Source organism: Quercus robur, chromosome 4, assembly GCF_932294415.1.
Source record: "Quercus robur chromosome 4, dhQueRobu3.1, whole genome shotgun sequence".
NCBI lineage: Eukaryota > Viridiplantae > Streptophyta > Magnoliopsida > Fagales > Fagaceae > Quercus > Quercus robur.
The window spans coordinates 72873522-72892840 of NC_065537.1; the positions used below are offsets into that span (position 1 = coordinate 72873522).

At 31.4% G+C, this 19319-nt stretch overlaps 2 protein-coding genes across 2 annotated transcripts; both read left to right on the top strand.

Moving 5' to 3' along the window:
• The first annotated feature begins 1268 nt into the window (after positions 1–1268).
• LOC126724544 (protein NRT1/ PTR FAMILY 5.4-like) lies at positions 1269–12743 on the top strand. Its single transcript, XM_050429039.1, has 5 exons — positions 1269–1439; positions 1549–1766; positions 5359–5610; positions 6506–6783; positions 11824–12743. The coding sequence occupies exons 1-5, from the start codon at positions 1361–1363 to the stop codon at positions 12668–12670; spliced, it is 1674 nt and encodes a 557-aa protein (XP_050284996.1). The 5' UTR covers positions 1269–1360; the 3' UTR covers positions 12671–12743.
• A 3515-nt stretch (positions 12744–16258) lies between these two features.
• LOC126722544 (L10-interacting MYB domain-containing protein-like) lies at positions 16259–17264 on the top strand. Its single transcript, XM_050425696.1, has 2 exons — positions 16259–16609; positions 16701–17264. The coding sequence occupies exons 1-2, from the start codon at positions 16259–16261 to the stop codon at positions 17262–17264; spliced, it is 915 nt and encodes a 304-aa protein (XP_050281653.1).
• Positions 17265–19319: the final 2055 nt, after the last annotated feature.

Here is a 19319-nt window from a genome sequence, read left to right on the forward strand (position 1 = left end):
TGAAAATGTGATATATAATGTATATACCTTGATTTCTTATTGTAGGTCCATTCTAAGAGCAACCACACTAACTCATGGATAGTCTTCTAAAATACAAAAAGTGCTTAATTTTACACATTTTAACCCAAAAACCTCTCACATCAGTCTTTGTAAAAATGTCTAAATATGCACAATGGTTTTGCAAATGAATAGTAACCATGTATATATACACGGTTACTGTTCACCATGTAAATGATTATTTTATTTTATTTTTTCTCTCTCCTCTCTTCACCTCACTCTCTTTTCCTTTCTCTCTCCTCTCACGGTTACTGTTCACAGTGTTAAAAAAATAAATATTTTATTTGAATAAACGTGTATAATAGACAAACTGATGTAAATATTTGGTAAAAATAGGTGTGTAAAATAGAAAAAGTAGATTTTAGATGTAAAAAATGGAAATTTTTTTGCACATACTGATGTGGATGCTTTAATGTTTTTAAGAGATACACATCCTTCACACCTACCGCGAAGGAAATTAATATATGGAGCGTTTGGCTAAAGAAAGATCTTCTACTAATGTTAACTTTATTTTGTATTTGAATTCCTTTTCTTGTACATTTTGTAAAAGTTATTTGTTGATGGTTAGGGTGTTTAATTTCCTATCAAAACTTTTGTAATTTCCTATCTTGTACATTTTGTTCTTTCAAATTTGCTGAACAAGCTCCTAGGTTAATTCAATTCGCCTTAAATTCTACTCAAACCAAAATTAGAAGGAAGACAGAAAAAAAAGGTGAAAAAATACCACACGGTACTTGGACATTTTTCCAGATAGAAGCTTTACTCTGAAATTATGTGCAATGTTTTCAATGTATTCTTCGATATACGTGTGTGACATTAAAGAGATGCTGTATAAATTGTCATTATATTTCTGCAAAACTAGCTAGGTCCATGCTAAAGTTGTAGAGTACCCAAATGCCCATTCAGAGAATACCTCACCAGTCATTCTACTACCATATGAAACAAAAAATCTTGTAACACAAAAAAGACAAAAAAAGAGAAAAAAGAAAAAAGAAAAAAAAGTGAAAGTAACACAGTTAGACATAGTTTATCATGAAGAATAATTATTAAAAAGCAATAACAATCTTAATGACAGATTGTTTATTATTTTCACATAAATTTATTACTTTTTTTTCATCATTTATAGTGCATCATATGAACAATTGTGGCAAATATCATGGTATTTTAGAAATACTCATATCCCACGCCTATATATAAAAGAAACCAAATTCCATAGGGTGCTCAAAACACTTCACTAAACCAGGTCTTCTTTGCACCTACCTTTCTTTATTTCATAGAGAGCTATAGCTCTCTAACACCAGAAATGATTGATCATGGCCTTGAAGATACCACCCAAAGTAAAAGGTCCAAAGGTGGATGGAATGCTGCCATTTTCATCATTTGTAAGCCAATTAAGCTACTCTTTAATCTTAATTATTAGGTATTCTCAAAGCTTCATATTATTCTTATATATGAGCTTGGTTATTGATTCTTTTTTACTCTGTTTTGCAGTTGTTGAAGTGGCAGAGAGATTCACATTCATTGGCCTGGCCAGTAACCTCATCATGTACCTCACAGATGAGCTCCATGAACCCACCTCCACAGCAGCTAAGAATGTAAACACTTGGGTTGGTGTATCTTGTGTGTTCCCCATAGTTGGAGCCTTCATAGCTGACTCCTATCTCGGACGGTTCAAGACTATCGTTGTGGCTTCCTTCATTTATTGCACAGTAAACTCTTTTAACCTTTTCTTCTTACTTGATGAAGTACATGGTCTAGGTTCCAGTTAATTTAATTAATAAAGTGTTTAATTTGTTGTTCAATAAAAGTATAAAACACTATTTAGGGTTTGAATTCCATTTACATCAACAATCAATTTGTATTTTGACTTCTTGATTTCAGTCAATCATCATGAAACAAACGTATAAGTTCAAATCCTAAGGAAATTTTAAAAAATAAAAAATAAAAAATTTTCTCTGTATGGGCTTACGTGTTCTTCTTCATCATCTTAAATATCATAAATATATATAAACTGTTTGATTAAGATAGATAAAGTTTATCACTACACATATTTACTCACAGGCTCTATATCCAAGCAACAACCAGTAGCACTATTAACTCTTGCACATGAGCCATCATGTATGAGGTTCAACAATCTTTTTTGTTTCTAAGTTATACACGTTTGAACTCATTGGTTGCATTAATTAGTACTGTATCTTTATTTCACTTTCAAAACAATGAAGCCCGAGGCTCCTATGTTATATAAAACCGACATGAGTTCATGGGCCACATGAAAGAGTGTTACCAAATTAAGTAGAGATAGAGAGGCGGCCAGTTGGCCATACTTCACGACTGAAAGCTCTATAGTAGACAGGAAATATCTCTTGTTTCCGGTCGGGGTGAGTGTGATGTTAAGGATGCTATTGATTAATTATGGAAAAAAAAGGTAATGGATGCCTCAAATACGTTGATTTATAAAATAAATGCCTTAAAAGCATCCGATAACAAGACTAATTCATATTATACTAGCCTTACAAACTCATGTGTTACAAAAAATTTAAGTGATATTTGGGATATTAAAAAATTTATTGTGTAAAACTTACAAATTGACGTGTTACCAATAAAAAAGTGATTTAAACATTCACTTATTATATTATTTGAATGGACCATTAGATTCTTGTTACATCTATTTGTTGTAAGTCTTTTGCAATAATGTTAATAGTAATATTAACATTTTATTTATTTATTCATTATGAATTAAAATAGCACCAATTATATTTATTGCTATATCAATTTATTAAAATTTTAAAATTAAATGTATAATAACTTTAATATATATATAGTTCTTCAGTTCCAACCACATGAGACCCAGGTTGCATGGAAATCATTGCTCACTTCTAATACATACCATAGCAGGCTAAAATTTGTATTAAATAGCTAGGTATAAGAAAAAATAAATTTAAATTTAAACCTAAAACTAGTAACAAATTGAGTCATAATTTTTTTAAAAGTAGCAAATTAAATCATAACATTTAATAAATTCAGTAGCTCTAAAAATTAATAAACCAAATTCTGTGATTTTAAAAAATAACTGTAAGGACTCAATTTGTAACGACCCCAAATTAGTTTATTGGGTTCGAACGTTAAAGGCCCAAACAATAAAATTTATAGAGAGTGGGCTAAAAGGTTAGGCCTTGGTCACCGGACAGTGGTTAGTCATGGTGTTCATGATAATCGCACAGGGGTGAACCGTGCTTGCCCAAGAAGACTTTTTCCTCGGCACGGCCTGGGAGGCTCTGGTTCTTGGCCCTGGTCCTCCCCGCTTTTCTGGATTGCTTCTTTCTCCTTTTATACTAGCCTTTACCCTCCCTCCAACGTCTACGTGTAGGTTCAGCCTTCTAGGGTTGATATTTGTCCTATCAGCCCATACCCAAAGTGGTTGGGGGTGGTTGTAAAAGCTGAGAAGTATTGTTCTGTCAGGCGCAAAGTACTTAATTGCAGTAATGACAGCCTTTCCCTTGTCCTTTGTCGCCACACTGTTCAGGAGTCCTTTCTCCATCAATGCGGAGGTGTTTAGCTTTTTCTTGAACTGCTCCTATACCGTACTCGCCCTTTCTTCTAGGAGTGCTTTGGGATGCCGAGGACAGAATCGTCCTCGGTTATATCTCTAGGCCATTTGGACTTCCGTTGCATGTCCTCGGCAACGCCTCTCCTTGGCATGGGCCTTGGGCCCTAATGTAAAGTTGGTCGGGATCACAAATTCTCTGGTCCCATAATAACAAATTAAATCTCAATTTGTTTAAGTATAAGTGTAGAATGAAATTGTTTTTGAGTTTTAATATAGATGAAGGTTATTTAATTTGCTACTTTTTATAAGGTTTAATATGTTACTTTTTGAAACTACAAGGTTTATTATATTAATTTTGAAAATTATAAGATTAAATTTGTCACACCCTAAACTAAAAGGTATAAAATATTATTTTTTTTTCAAAATTTATATATATTTTTTGTTGTCTTCATAGGTGACATATTCTGATTAAGGTACAATAGAAGTAATATTAATAGTAAAACTAAACCCTGCTAAGATAGATGAAATAATGTTATACTATATCTGAATAACTTTCCATCATAATTACATTAAAAAAGTTATGATTTTTTTTTTTTTGGTGTCTTTTAACGTTCATCCAAAAACAAAAAACACTTGTTCCAAGGGCAAAGATTAAGAATTAAAAATATTCAAATACGAATTGCAGTGCACACTTTTTAAAAACTCACACTTTAAAAATCAAACACTTGCCAATAATTTATTGGGTTAAAACTTTTCATATACACAAATTGATTGTGGTTGTATGTCATATTTTTCTTGGTATTTGTGCATTGTATAAATTTTTGTTTACACTTATCAATAATTTGTTGGTTTAAAACTTTTCGTATGTAGTCTGTATGGCAGGATTAATTTTGTCAACTTATTTTACTATTCAACTTATTTTTATTATTATTTATGAATTTTACTGTACTTTTTAATACTATTTATAGGTTTTACTATAATATTTCAACTAATTTTTACCTTTATTTATAATATTTTCAATAAAAAGTTTTCAATTTTAACAAAATAAGTAGATACAAACAAACCCATATTGACCAAAAAAAAAAAAAGACTAATTGTGGTTGTATGTCATATTTTTCTTGGTATTTGTGCATTGTATAAATTTTTGTGTGCGTTAAATTTACAAAAATATCATTTAATAAAGTATTAAATGCACCTTAATTCAGACCAATAGCACAGAAAAAAAAAAAAAAAAAAAATCATACCAATAGAATATTTTCCTTATTTTCTTTTGAAACTAGACACATATATGTCTTTAAAGAGTAAGTCTAGTTTCACAAAATTTTCTATTTCGTGGCAACTCATGAGTGGTTCCATGTGGGTCTATGATTTTACCATTTATGAATCACCATGTAACAAAGTTATGACAAAATTGGAAAAAAATTTGTGGCATTAGACTTACTCGCCTTTAAAAAAGCATTTAATTAGTACAACATTAAAAGTGGGTTGCATTATTTACTTGTGCTTAGCCATATTATAGTGAGTTTTATGCCTTCAATAAAGTACCTTTAATATAAAGAAGTTAAGGAAGGTTTTTTGTTTTTATTTTATATTTTTTGGAGAAAAAAAAAAGGAAGTTGAATTATTTGCATGTGTTTAACAAACTTATAGTGATTAGTGAGCTTTAATGGTAAACGTTTGATTATCTATGCACTCTCAATAAAATGAAAAATATGTTGTTTTTGATCATGTTTTTACGGCTTTTTATGTCTCAGGGAATGGTTTTGCTAATCTTATCAGTCTCGGTAATACCTTGGCATTATCGAAAAGCATTGTTTTTCTTTGCACTTTACATACTAGCAGTTGGTGAAGGTGGGCATAAACCATGTGTACAAACCTTCGCAGCAGACCAATTTGACCAGAACTTGCCCGAGGAAAAGAAGGCCAAGAGCTCATTTTTCAATTGGTGGTACTTCGGAATAGTGGTTGGTGCCACTTCTGCCATAATAGTGGTAGTATACATGGAGGTAAAAAAAAAAATTCTCATATCATTTTTCAACTTTCCAAATCTTGAATTTGTACATACACACGTACAAAGTGAATCATGTTTGTATGTGTTAGTTAATTAGTACCTATTTTTTTTAGTGGACAAAAGCAAAAGTCATAAAGTTTTTTTTTTTTTTTAAACAAAAGTCATAAAGTTAAAAGTAACGTTAAGAACATAACTTTTTTTTACAATTTGTTGATATGACCAATTATTATATATAGTGTCCTTATATTTATTGTAAACTTGAACAATTGAAGCATATATTGCAATTATTTATTTATATTCCATAATCATCACTACCACTTCATTAAGAATAATAAAGCTCTAATCCACTATTTTAAAAAACGGATCGAATCAGACAGTTCAACTTGTCAAGTCATAAATCAGACCTAACTAGTTTGATAAAAACCGGAATAACTAGTAAAGAACTTGTCGAATCGGTGAAAGTCAGTCAAGAACTGAAAAAACCATAAATTGGTTTCTTTTCCGATTCTTTGACCATTTCAATTTTTAAAATCATGTTCTAATTCCAAAACTATAGGATAGAATATAGATCATCATTGATAGATTGAGATCGTTAACGTGTATTTTTTGTCATTATTTTATCCAAATCAAGTTTTTAATAATTATGATAAGGGATGGAATCAAATTTTTTACCAAGGGATCAAAGGTATAAATGTATACTAAATTTAAAATTACAATAATATATTGATCAACTTGACATGCATGGCTTCCTTTTTCTTCTATTTTATAAGAAGTATATACAATTTTTTTTTGGACTTTTTTTGTTTGTTTCTTTTTTCTCCATAACAAGTCCAAGTTAGTATTTAATTATAAAAAATTCCAAGTCGCAAAAACTTTATAATTTGGTGCAGGACCATATAAGTTGGGTGGCAGGGTTTGGAACATTGGCATCAACGTTGGGAGTGTCGCTGGCAATATTTCTTTTAGGGATAAAGAGGTACAAGAAGCAGGGTCCCATTGGGAGCCCATTCACTAAGGTGGTGCAGGTGTTTGTGGCGGCCGCACGTAAGTGGCGCGTGAACGATACACATGACGTTTTGGGTGTTTGTTTTGGAGAAAAGTTAAATGATGTCCAAGTGGAGGCTCAACCAACAGTAGCTCAAAATTTGGCTCATACTAAACAATTCAGGTACATGTCAAAGTTTAAAATAAGTGCAAAATTTCATTGGTGAGTTTGACCTCATTACTACAATTAGTAAGGTTGTGGGTCATGTTTGATTGTTTATTTATTGATAAGTTACACGCATATTTAGTGGTTCTTGAATTTATGAATATAATAATCATTTTATTATTATGAGTGGAAGAAATGATAGTTGAATTATAGTCTATTGGCGTTTGATTATCTTTTGACTAGTGAAATGATAGTTCTTCCAACTCTCAAATCAAAATAGGAATGTGGGTAAATTTTTTTACAAATGGTACCATACTTGGTACACTACACCAAAATAAGTTTATTACATCAAGTGTTAATACAACAAAATTAGTATAGTGGTATTAGATATAATATCACATCTAAAAATTAAAAGTCGTTGTAATAGTAACTTAAAAATAGTAAATTATTACATTAATAATAATTAGTTGTAATAATTTATAATTTTCAGTTGCAATAGAGATTTTATTACTAAATTGATTTTAGAAATTTTTTTTGCAATAACTTAAATTGAAGAAATCAATTTTTTTTTTAATAACTTAAATTGAAGAAACCATTGTAATAACTTGATACCAATTATATATTTTGCGATATATTATAATAGAAATTTCAAAGAGATGACTTATTGCAACAAATTTAACATTGCAATAACTAAAATATCAATTATTTTACAATTTATTGCAATGACAAACATGAAGCTGCAATAAATATATTATTACAATGATTTAATTCCAATTATTTTACAATTTATTGTAAAAAAACAAGAAAAAATTAACTATTACAATAAATATACCGTTGCAATAATTTGAACCCAAATTATTTTTTTCAATTCTTTACCATCTATTGTAATAAAATTCATGAAATAATAACGTATTACTAATAAATGGTTTATTACAATAGCAAATATATTATTACATCAAAATTTTCATTAAAATATTTAAGATTTATTGCAACAAAATTTTTTTGTATTACAAACTTATTACCTCAAATTTTATTACAATACTTCGCATAAACTATTGCAATGACTTTGTTGTTATTGCAACGATTTTTTTTGTTGTAATAAACATTATTTGTTGTAGGGTAATAGTTACATTAGATTCAAAGGTTATATTAACATAATTTGTTTGAGACAAAATTTTAATGAGATCTCGCCTATGGCATTGAACTTAATAAAAGCGACATTTAATTCAAAGATTACACAATTTGTCTTCGAAAACTTTAGCTTTAGCTTGCAAATAGGATTAAATTTTAAGGAGATATCACCTATCAACACTAGTAAAATAGCATTTGATTAAAAAGTTAATAACTGTCAAAAAGAAAAGAAAAACAAAAGCTGTATCAACACCAGCCCTTAGAAAAGACGAAAGGTATTACTATTATAAGATAACTTTGTATGATTGAAAATAAAAAAGATATTATTGAAGTGGATCCTAAATTATAGTTAATTTGTCACGTACAATCTACTTTCTCAAAATATGATTATGTTATTTTTTTTGAGAAACTTATGATTATGTTATAGACGTTTTTTTTTTAATGAAAGATTATGTTATAGACTTGTAGCTATAGACCCTATAAGCCTATGACAATATGTTTCCTCAAACCAATTAATCAACCTTACCATCAGGCTCTCATTTGGGAGACCAAATATGGGGCGTAGCCTGTACGGTGTCTGTGAAAATGAGTGTGAGCCCATGTCATGATGACAAATTCTAGGAAATTTCTAAAGGTAATACGCATTATTTTTACTTTGGCAAAAATTAGAAAAAGTTAGTTATGTGGTACCTTTATCTTAGGATAATTTCTAACCAATAAAAATAAATAAAAAGGAAAAATCTTAGGTAAAATTCTTCATTGCACTACGTTATTTTCTTTAATTAAATTTAAACGTATAAATATATTGACTAATAAAGTACAAACATTATTATCTTTTTTAAGTATAATTAAATTCAATATAATTATATGCATGTTTGAATTTAATTAGAGGACCTAATATATAGTAATAAAAGAATTACACTTCAGTTTTACCATTCTTATTTTTTATTCAATGTTAGAAAAACATCTTTGATTTAGGGTGATTTTGTTTTCTAGTCCTCTTAAAAAAATTTAAATGTTGTTGTCCATTTTAATTTTTAATTTCTGGAATATACAGTGATCTACTAATGAAATAAAGCAGGGCCATAATAGATTTAAAAAAAAAAAATTTAATTTAATTAATTAATTTTTTATTTTTTTATTTTTGTAAAATAAGAGATCCTGTTAGATTACTTCTTTGTGGTATTCACTATGGAATTGAGTTAGCTTAGAAAAGTGCACGCAAAGAAGTTCATTAAAAAATCAGCTCTACATTATTGGTGTGCAAAGGCATGGGTTGCATATGTAGTGGGAGAAATTGAGACTTTTTTGATGACCATCAAATTTTAAGCTTTATATATTTTTAGCAAGCAATATTGCCGGGTAGCATCCGAAGGGAGCTAGTGGAATCTCATAGTTACACTTGGAGGCTATTTGGATGAGTGATTTTCATAACTCATAACTCTGTTTTTATAACTCATAACTCAAAAATGGTGAGACCCATAGCTGAGAAGTCCGTTTGGCACAACATAATTCTGTTTCCAGTTTTTTGTTTCCATTACTTAATTCTCTGATTTTTGAGTTATAAATTATGGAAACTGAAAACACATTTTAACTGTTTTCAGTTTCCATAACTCTGTTTTCAATGATATTTTTGTAATTAAACACACAAGGAGGGACCCACTAGTCAAGTCAGCTGCACCTTTTGACCTTTTTTTTTTTTTTTTTTCCTTTCTACTCTTGGGTTTGGTTAGTTCGTTCTTCCTTTTTATTTTTTTTGGGTTCTTCATCACCTCTAATTTTCGGTCTTCAGTTCTTTCTTTCTCACTACACTAAAATAAGTCTATTACATCAAGTGTTAATGCAACAAAATTAGTATAGTGGTATTAGACATAATATCACATTTGAAAATTAAAAGTTGTTGCAATAGTAACTTAAAAATAGTAAATTATTACATTAATAATAATTAGTTGTAATAATTTATAATTTTCAGTTGCAATAGAGATTTTAATACTAAATTGAATTTAGAAATTTTTTTGCAATAGCTTAAATTGAAGAAATCAAATTTTTTTAATAACTTAAATTGAAGAAACCATTGTAATAACTTGATACCAATTATATATTTTGCGATATATTATAATAGATCGAAATTTCAAAGAGATGGCTTATTGCAACAAATTTAACATTGCAATAACTAAAATATCAATTATTTTACATCTATTGCAATGACAAATATGAAGCTACAATGAATATATTATTACAATAATCTAATTCCAATTATTTTACAATCTATTGTAAGAAAAAATATGAAAAATTTAACTATTACAATAAATATACCGTTGCAATAATTTGAACCCAAATTATTTTTGTCAATTCTTTACAATCTATTGTAGTAAAATTTATGAAATAATATCCTATTGCTACAAGATATTCGAAGTAATAAATTTTTTATTGCAATAGCAAATATATTATTACATCAAAATTTTCATTAAAATATTTAAGATTTATTGCAACAAAATTTTTTTGTAGCACAAACTTATTACCTCAAATTTTATTGCAACACTTCGCATAAACTATTGCAATGACTTCGATGTTATTGCAACAATTTTTTTTTTGTTGTAATAAATATTTTTTGTTGTAGTGTGTTTTTTTCCTTCTTTCACTGGGTTCGGTTTACTCTTTTTTTTTTTTTTTTTTTTTTTTTTTTTGGGTTCGGTGAGTTTGGGTATTGGGGGAAAAAAAAAGCTGCATTGAGTGACAGGTATAGGGCATACAAACAGTGTGAAAAATATTGAGTGATGACAAGTGAGTAATGGTGCCAAACGGGTAGGGTATTTTAAAGTGATGAGTGATGAGTGATGAATGACGGAAATTGAGTGATGAAAAAAAAACATCCAAACACCCCCTTAGTCATGCTTAGGAATCTATGCCTTGCTTTGACTGGGTAGCCAATAGTAGCCTCAACAACAACCATAAGTCTTTTGAGTTACAATTTTTCTCACGACTACGAAGATGAACAAACTTTTAGTGTTAGAACATAAATTGATGTTGATGATGAATTCAAAAGAGAATCGGTAACAATTTGAAAATTCAACAATTTAATTGGAAAACTATTGGAATATGCACGTATAGTATTACTCTAATAATAATAATAATAATATTGTCAATAATGTAGGATTCATTTTAAGAGAGGTGCTACGTTTACAATATTTTCACAACAAATTATAAGTGGTTAATTGTTATTGGTTCAAATTTGAACTTAACATTAAGATTACTTTTTTACTTCAACAATAATAACTAGTAATAACTTACTACTTAAAACTTGTTGTAAAAATGTTGTGAAAATGTTGTGGACATATCATTTCTCTTCATTTTAATCCAATTCATGCGAAAATAGACAAGACATGTGTTAATAATGTTAGAGAAAGAGATGCGTAAAATTACACTAAGATGGTTTCAAAGTATTGTTCCTCATGTTTCAAGTTAGAATGAATGTGGGCTAGGGTTTGTTTGGATAGAACTTATTTTGCTGAAACTGAAAACTGAAAGCTGAAAACACTGTAGCAAAATAATTTTTAAATGTGCGAATAGTATTGTGGGACCCAATTTTAATGAAAAAGTTACTCAAAAGTGAGATTTGTGGGTCCCGTACACTGTTCACGGGACCCACACAACTAATAAAAAACACTGAAAAGTCAACAATTACCGGCTACTGTTCACATGAACAGTAGCCGTTGTTCCCTAAATGAGTGCGCAGCAGCAGAAAAAAAAAAAAAAAAAAAAAAAAAAAAAAAAGTGAACAAACGTAAACGCAAACGCAAACGCAAAAAGCTGGATCCAAACCCAGCCCTAGTTTATGGCTCCTAGAAAACGTACCAATTTTTAGTGGCATAAGCTTTTATTAGTCTTACTTAACATATGTATTATTTTATTGGTTGATAACTGTAGGTTTTTGGAGAAAGCAACTATCATTGACAACATTGATGCATCAAGTGAAAGTAGAAATCCTTGGAGGCTATGCTCACTAAATCAGGTAGAGGAGGTGAAGCTTGTCCTCCGCCTCATTCCCATATGGTTGAGTTCCTTAATGTTCGGTGTAGTTGCGACCAATATTTCGACCTATTTCACCAAGCAAGGTAGTACAATGATCCGATCAATCGGACCCCACTTTCAGATTCCAGCAGCATCACTTCAAGCCTTTGTTGGCATAACTATCATGATCACTGTTCCATTGTATGACAGAGTTTTAGTCCCAATTACAAGAAAATTCTCTGGACACCAGTCTGGTATTACTTTGCTACAAAGGGTTGGCATTGGTCTATGTATATCATTGCTAACTATGGTTGTGGCAGCTCTAGTAGAGGCTAAAAGGGTTAGCATTGCAAAACAATATGACCTTGTTGACAAGTATAAAGAAATTGTTCCAATGAGTGTGTGGTGGTTACTTCCACAATACATACTAAGTGGCTTGGCTGATATGTTCACATTTGTTGGGCTCCAAGAATTGTTCTATGATCAAATGCCAGAGTCATTGAGAAGCTTGGGAGCGGCAGCATATGTTAGTGTTTTAGGAGTAGGAAGCTTCATTAGCAGTGCTATTATATCTATTGTGCAGGCAATCAGCTCAAGTTGTGGTGAAAAATGGCTTGGTAACAATCTTAATCGTGCACACCTTGATTACTTCTATTGGGTGCTAGCAGGGTTGAGTGCCTTGAACCTGTGTGTATATCTATGGAATGCTATGCGTTATATGTACAAAAAACTTGAAGGGGATGAGATACTTGCATCAAAGTAGTATTTATTCGCTGCATATACATCGATGGATCAATGATGTGAGACTATGGGGCCTTAAGCTGTATGGTGTGTTGTTTCTATGAGCATAAATTAATAAATAAATGAATTTCCTTCTTAATTAAATTATGCTTTAAATATTGAAATTGAACAAATGTTGTATTTCAACCCAAATTAGAGAAAAGTTAGAAGGTACTAGTTCATTGTTCATTTGACATGACATAAAATATTACTTGTTACCATTAAATCCATAAGATTGCCCAAAATGGATCTTATTTTATTTTATTGATTTCATTTTTAACCTGGGTGTCGATTGATGGGTTACCTTTGTTTTGTTTCTGGTTTTTCAACATTTGGATTTGCAGATTGATGGCGATTCTGAAAAATTTTACCCTCACAATGACGAAATCAATACATAAACCCTTGATACACATCCCTTCAATTGACCTAAGGGTAGTTGACCATGTATTTAATTCTGTTGGACTTGTCTCATTTGTCTATATATATATATTGGAGCAGCTACCTTAACACACACCCCTTCAATTGATATGAGAAAATAACTAACTAACAAGCATGCCGCTTAGTTTTAAGGTGGCTGGGGCTACTGTCTTGACACACATTCCCTCTACTAGCCTAAAGGGATGATTAGAAGTTTATTTGGTTATGTTGTCTAAACAATAGTTTTCGTTGTTTAAGTAATATAACATGTATTTCCACAATACTTAAACAATGTTACTAGAATATCATTACCAAACAGGCTTAGTTCTTAAGTCTACTATCAAGTGTTAGGTTGATTTCCTGCAAAAAAAAAAAAAAAAAAAAAAAAAACCTCACCCCCATGCAAGCTAGGCCTTGTAACTTTTACTTTTCACTTCATCTTCACCAGTTTTCTGACCTAAGCATCGAAGTTTGCATGACCTCATTCTTTCAGGTGCTCTTGGTTGGTTTAAGGAACAGGAGATCTTCCTTGTTCACTCGGGAGGTTCCATCACAATTTGGCTGGAGTCAAAATATTTATTACAGTTTCATTATGTCCCTTCAATTTCACCACCCACTACGTTTTTGTTTGAAATTCTATGCAATGTTTTCAGCGCATGCTTTGGTTTACGCAAGTGACATTAAGTACCCATTTGTTTCAGTGTTTGAAGCCCAAAAGTTGCGTTTTCAAAAAAGTCAGCCCAAAAATAGTGTTTGGTTAGTATAAAACGCAACTTTTTGGAAAAAGTTGCGTTTTTTATTTGCAAAGAAAACGCGTGTTTGATATTTGGAGCTTTGATGGTCCATTTTGTTAAAAGTTCGTGGGCGTTTGATATATCCGTTGGGGGTGAGTTTGCAATTACCAAATTGCCCTTCAATAAAGGGCAAGGTGTCTTTAGAGTCTCACGTACAGTGCCTCATTCCTCTCATCTCATCTCTCTGCTCTGCGCAAGCCAGCTCTCTCACGCCTCTCATCTCTTCTCTCAGCTCTGCCCTCTCCGTGCTACTACAAGCCTCTCCTTGCGCGTAAGTCTCTTTTTTCTTTTGTCACCCATTGAAAATCTTCTTCCTCTTCTTCTTCTTTCTTCGTCTTCTTCAACGGGCCTTCCTCTGTAATTTTTTTTTTTTAAATTTTATTTGTCTAATCTGATCTTAGAAATACATTTTGAAGGTAGAGTTTTGATCAACAAAACACCAAGCAACACTGATCTGCTACCAAAAACCACCAGGTAACAACACTGATCTGAATTTTTTTTTACCTATCAAATTTTATTATTATTATTATTATTATTTATTTATTTATTTTTTTCAGATCTTGCATGCTTTGTTCTTGCTAAATTTCTATTTGTTCTCTTGCCGGGTACTGAAAAAATTTGTGGGTACATGCTTCATAATTTATTTATTTATTTTGTGGATGCTTTATCTTAAGTTATGTGATATTTGATTTGGGTATTTTAGCATGATTTGGGTATTTTAGAAATATAAAGAATGAGAAAGAAAGAAGAATTTTCAGAAGAAATATAAATATTTTTCATGCTGGTTGTTGTGGTTCGTTGAGTATGTGACATTCTGGAATATTGGGCTTGTTTGGTTGCTGCATGGTGAGGTGCTACAGGGTGTGTGTGCTCTGCTGATGTGGGGTACGTTTGCTGCGGATGGGGCATGTATGTGTAGCTGCATGCGCATGCCCCATCAGCAGCAGACGCACCCCACATTAGCAGCCCATGCACACCCCATCAGCACCCCACACAAGTTTTTGTGTTTTAATGTTGATTATTAGTTATTTAATTATCTGAGTTTTTAAGGTTGTGGTTGAAAGTCTTTTGCTTGATATGAATTTTCAAGTTTTAGTTATGTTATGGGGTTATATTTATTTTTATGTTTTCTAGTACTGAATGGTAGCTTGAGTTTTTTGGGTTGGTTTTTGTGGTTTTTGTTGATTATTAGTTATGTGATTTTCTAGGTTTTGAATGCTTTGGTGTAAGCATTTATTGCTTAGTTTAAGAATTGAGGTTTAAGCTATACAATGTTTTTTTTTTTGGTATTGAATGGTAGATTTTTTTGCAAATTTTATTGTTTATGTGATTTTTTTGGCTTTAGTAATGAGGAGTGGAAGTGTTTTGCTTCATTTAGAATTCGAATTTAGTGTAAAGTTGAATCTAGTTGACTCGTAAATTGTTATTTTGGTATTTGTATGATTTGTTCTCAAGGTTAATAACCTTGGATACTGTAGTTGATTTGTTGGATTAAGATTATTCTTAAGATCACTATATGGAATTGTTAAATGTTTTGGGTAGTCTCATCTTCCTTTTGCTGGATTCTCACGACTTGTTAAAATTTCAGTGTAAGACTTTTAAGAGGACCTCTTGTATACATATGCTTGAAGCACTCCTATTCGTCTCTAATAAATTATCCTTTACTTAAAAAAATAATAATAAAAATTAAGGTCCATAGAAGCAGAAGAGTTACTCTTGTAGGTTAGGTAAAGAAACCCAATTTAAATGAAATGGATTGTTATGGTTTGGCATAACTTTAGCCTAGAATTATGGAGGAGATAAGATTGGGTTTCAGACAAAGGTTTTAGTGTGTTCTTCCCACCTTGATGAAGTTTGCATACACCAGTTTGGTTTCCCGTGTTCTCCTCTGGCCATATATATTTCCGTTTAATCTAGTTGAAGTCCACCCTAGGTAGTGATCATTTTTTTTATTAATTTAAGGCTTCTAGTTTAAAGGTTTTATAGTCTCTTATCTTATACTTGGGGAGAACTCATCAAAAACCATTATAAGACCACCTATGCTTTATGGGATTGAATGTTGAGTTATTAAGAGTAGTCTATTGCAATGAACCTGATTGCTTTTGAGGCTAGTGTCCTCAATTATGGCAGCAATTTTCTGGCTGTGTTTACTGACTAGTGAGTGTACAAACAGTGCTCTTGTGAGTTGTGACATGATGAGATTCCTCTCTAGCCCTTTCTATTTTAATGCTCAGACTAGGCAGCAATTTTATTTATTTATTTATTGTGGATTTATTAGATCATGTTTGTAACTAGTTCACTAAATTGGAATATTATGAATTCTATTTTTTTGCATTTCTTTTGATTGGTTAACTTTATAGATGGGTAAAAAGATCACTTCCAACCCTGAGGTAAAAAAGGCTAGAGCAGATTGGGATATTAATCCAACGTGGACAACTACTTTTTATAACCTTTGTGTGGAACAAATTCAAGCCGGGAATACAGCAAAAGGTGCTGGCTTTAGTACCAAAGGTTGGTTCAATTTGGTGACCAAATTTTGTGATGAGACCGGTCAAAACTATGATAAGGACCAATTAAAAAGTAGGTGGGATGTATTAAAAGGTGATTGGAGAGTGTGGGAACAATTGAGGAATCTTGACACAGGTTTATGTTGGGATGCAGTGAAGGGAATGATTGCTGCTACTGATGATTGGTGGGACCTGAAGTTGAAGGTGAGTTGAGTATTTTGTTAATATGTAGTTAGTTGGAGATAGTTTTTTTATATTATTGTTATATGAGTGAAATTACAATTACATTTCGTAGGAATTACCCAAAGCTAAAAAATTTCGAGAGAAAGGTCCACAAAATCTAGAACAACTTGATATAATGTTTAGGAATGTTGCAGCAACTGGGGTAACTACATGGACCCCTTCTTCAAAAACACTCCCTCTAACAATGCCAGAAGAGGGTGCTGGTGATTCAGATGAATTTAAGGATAACCAATGTGACATGAGTTTAGACATTGATAGTTTGCAGCAAGGACATATTAGTCAATCACGTAGTTCAAGACAAAAGCGAACTAGTGAATCAATACCCTTACAGAAGAAAAAGAAGAAGATAGGAGGAGCTACAAAGTTGGACGATCTTATTAGTCAATTAATAACTGTATGTCAGAATAAGTTTGAAGGTACTTCTCGAGAGTCACCAAGTTCAATTGATAATGTCATGGTGATTGTGAGAGAACTTCCTGGAGTGGAAAGTACATTTGTGGTTCAAGCTTCCTATATCTTACTAAAAAGGTCACATAGGGAGATGTTCCTAACTTTCAAGGACCCAAAGTCACAGCTGGAGTGGCTACAAGGAATGATTTATAACCAAAAAAAGTGATCAACCTTATGTGATATTAACTATGTTGTATTAACTTTAAACTAAGTTAGCTATGTTGTATTAACTATGTTGTATTAGCTATGTTGTATTAACTTTAAACTAAGTTATGTGATATTTAGTATTAGGTTTGGACTAATATGTGTGTAATGTAAACACATTTGAAATTTTCATTACAGCGTTATGTACTTGATGTTTTGAATTGTCTTGGTATGTTCTGAATTGTCTTGATGTTCTGATTATTATGTTGATTTATATTAAAGTAGTATTAGCAATGGTTGACTATTTGTTACTTTGTTGTGTAGCTTAAACCAATATGGATGATTATAATGGTACTCATGAGAGTGGTTATTTTATGGAACTATTAATGGATGGGGATTACAGAAATTACTGTGATGATCATGATGGTGGTGATTATAACAATGCTGACAATAATAATGATGGTGATAACAATGATGATGATGATGGTGAGAGTAGTGACAGTGATGATGACAGTGACAGTGATTCTGATAATGATGATAATAATGACGATTCTGATGAGGAGTTTTACCAGCTTGTGGCAGTTACCTGTGAAACAGTTGTGACATATTTCAATTAGTACATTAATGAGACTCCTTGTTATGATTTTGAACAAACAGGGTGGGCTTGGGTGAGACGCTGTATGGAAGGTAATGAAAAATTATGTTACAATATGTTTAGAATGAAAAAGGAGGTGTTTCATAATTTGTGTCAAGTTTTACAACATGACTATAGACTTCAACATTCAAGGTATAAGGTTAGAAGAGTCAGTGGCAATCTGTTTACTGATACTTGGTCATGGAACATGTTACCGAATGGTTCAAGAAATATTTTAGCATTTGGGTGAAACCATAAGTAGACATTTTGAGAAGATGATCACTCTGTTGGGTGTTGGCTTTACAGCTGCATATGTAAAGCCTTCGGATCCAACTTTTAGTGAAGTTCCAACCAAAATACAATACCATCCAATTTATTGGCCACATTTCAAAGTATGTGCACTATTGTATATTTGAATAAGTGCTATTATCTATAAGATAATACAATGCATGTGGAACTGAAAACTATTAATGTTTTTATTAGGATTGTATCGGTGCGATTGATGGCACACATATGATAGCGGTTGTACCTACTGAGAAGTCCATTCCATACTTTGGAAGAAAGGGATATCCAACCCAAAATATGATGGTTGCATGTGACTTTGATATGTTATTCACATTTGTTTTGCTTGGATGGGAAGGTGCAGCACACAACACCTCCATTTTTCTTGATACTATTCGTAAACAAAGTAACAACTTTACGCACCCACCACCAGGTTTGTGCTATGGTTAATCAATTGTTCATTATAATAACATATTGCGTGTGTGTTAATACAATTGAATTTTTTTTTTCTAGGGAAATATTATGTGGTTGATTCTGGATACCTAATGATGAAAGGCTATTTGGCACCATGCAAGAGGATATCATACCATCTTCAGGAATTTTGAAGGAGAGGTGGAAGCCCTAGAACTAGACATGAAAAATTTAATCATGCTCATTCATCTCTTCGATGTACGATTGAGCGCACTTTTGGTGTGTGGAAGAATAAATAGAGAATTATCATAAATATGCCATCTTTTCCATTCCATATCCAAATACTTATTGTATCTGCTACTATGGCTCTTAATAATTTTGTTAGACTAAATGATAGGGATGATAGGGGCTTCATAAACGCCAATCGAGATTCAATTTCTAGAAGAGAACATAATAGTGAAGCAAGTTGTAGTTATGAGCAGAACTCAGGATTTTTAACAAACCCTGCGATGGTGGTTCTTCATGATTCCATTGCTAATTCCATTTGGGGGGATAATAATTAGTAGTTGTCTTTTTTTTTTTTTTTTTTTAATATCATGTAGTACAATTTAAACTTGGGTTATTGGTATGTATTTTATCATATTTTTTACATTTTTATGTAGTACAATTTAAACTTAGATTATTAGTGTATATTTTATCATTTTTTTACATTTTCATTTTGTGCTTCATGATGATGAAAATTATTTAGAT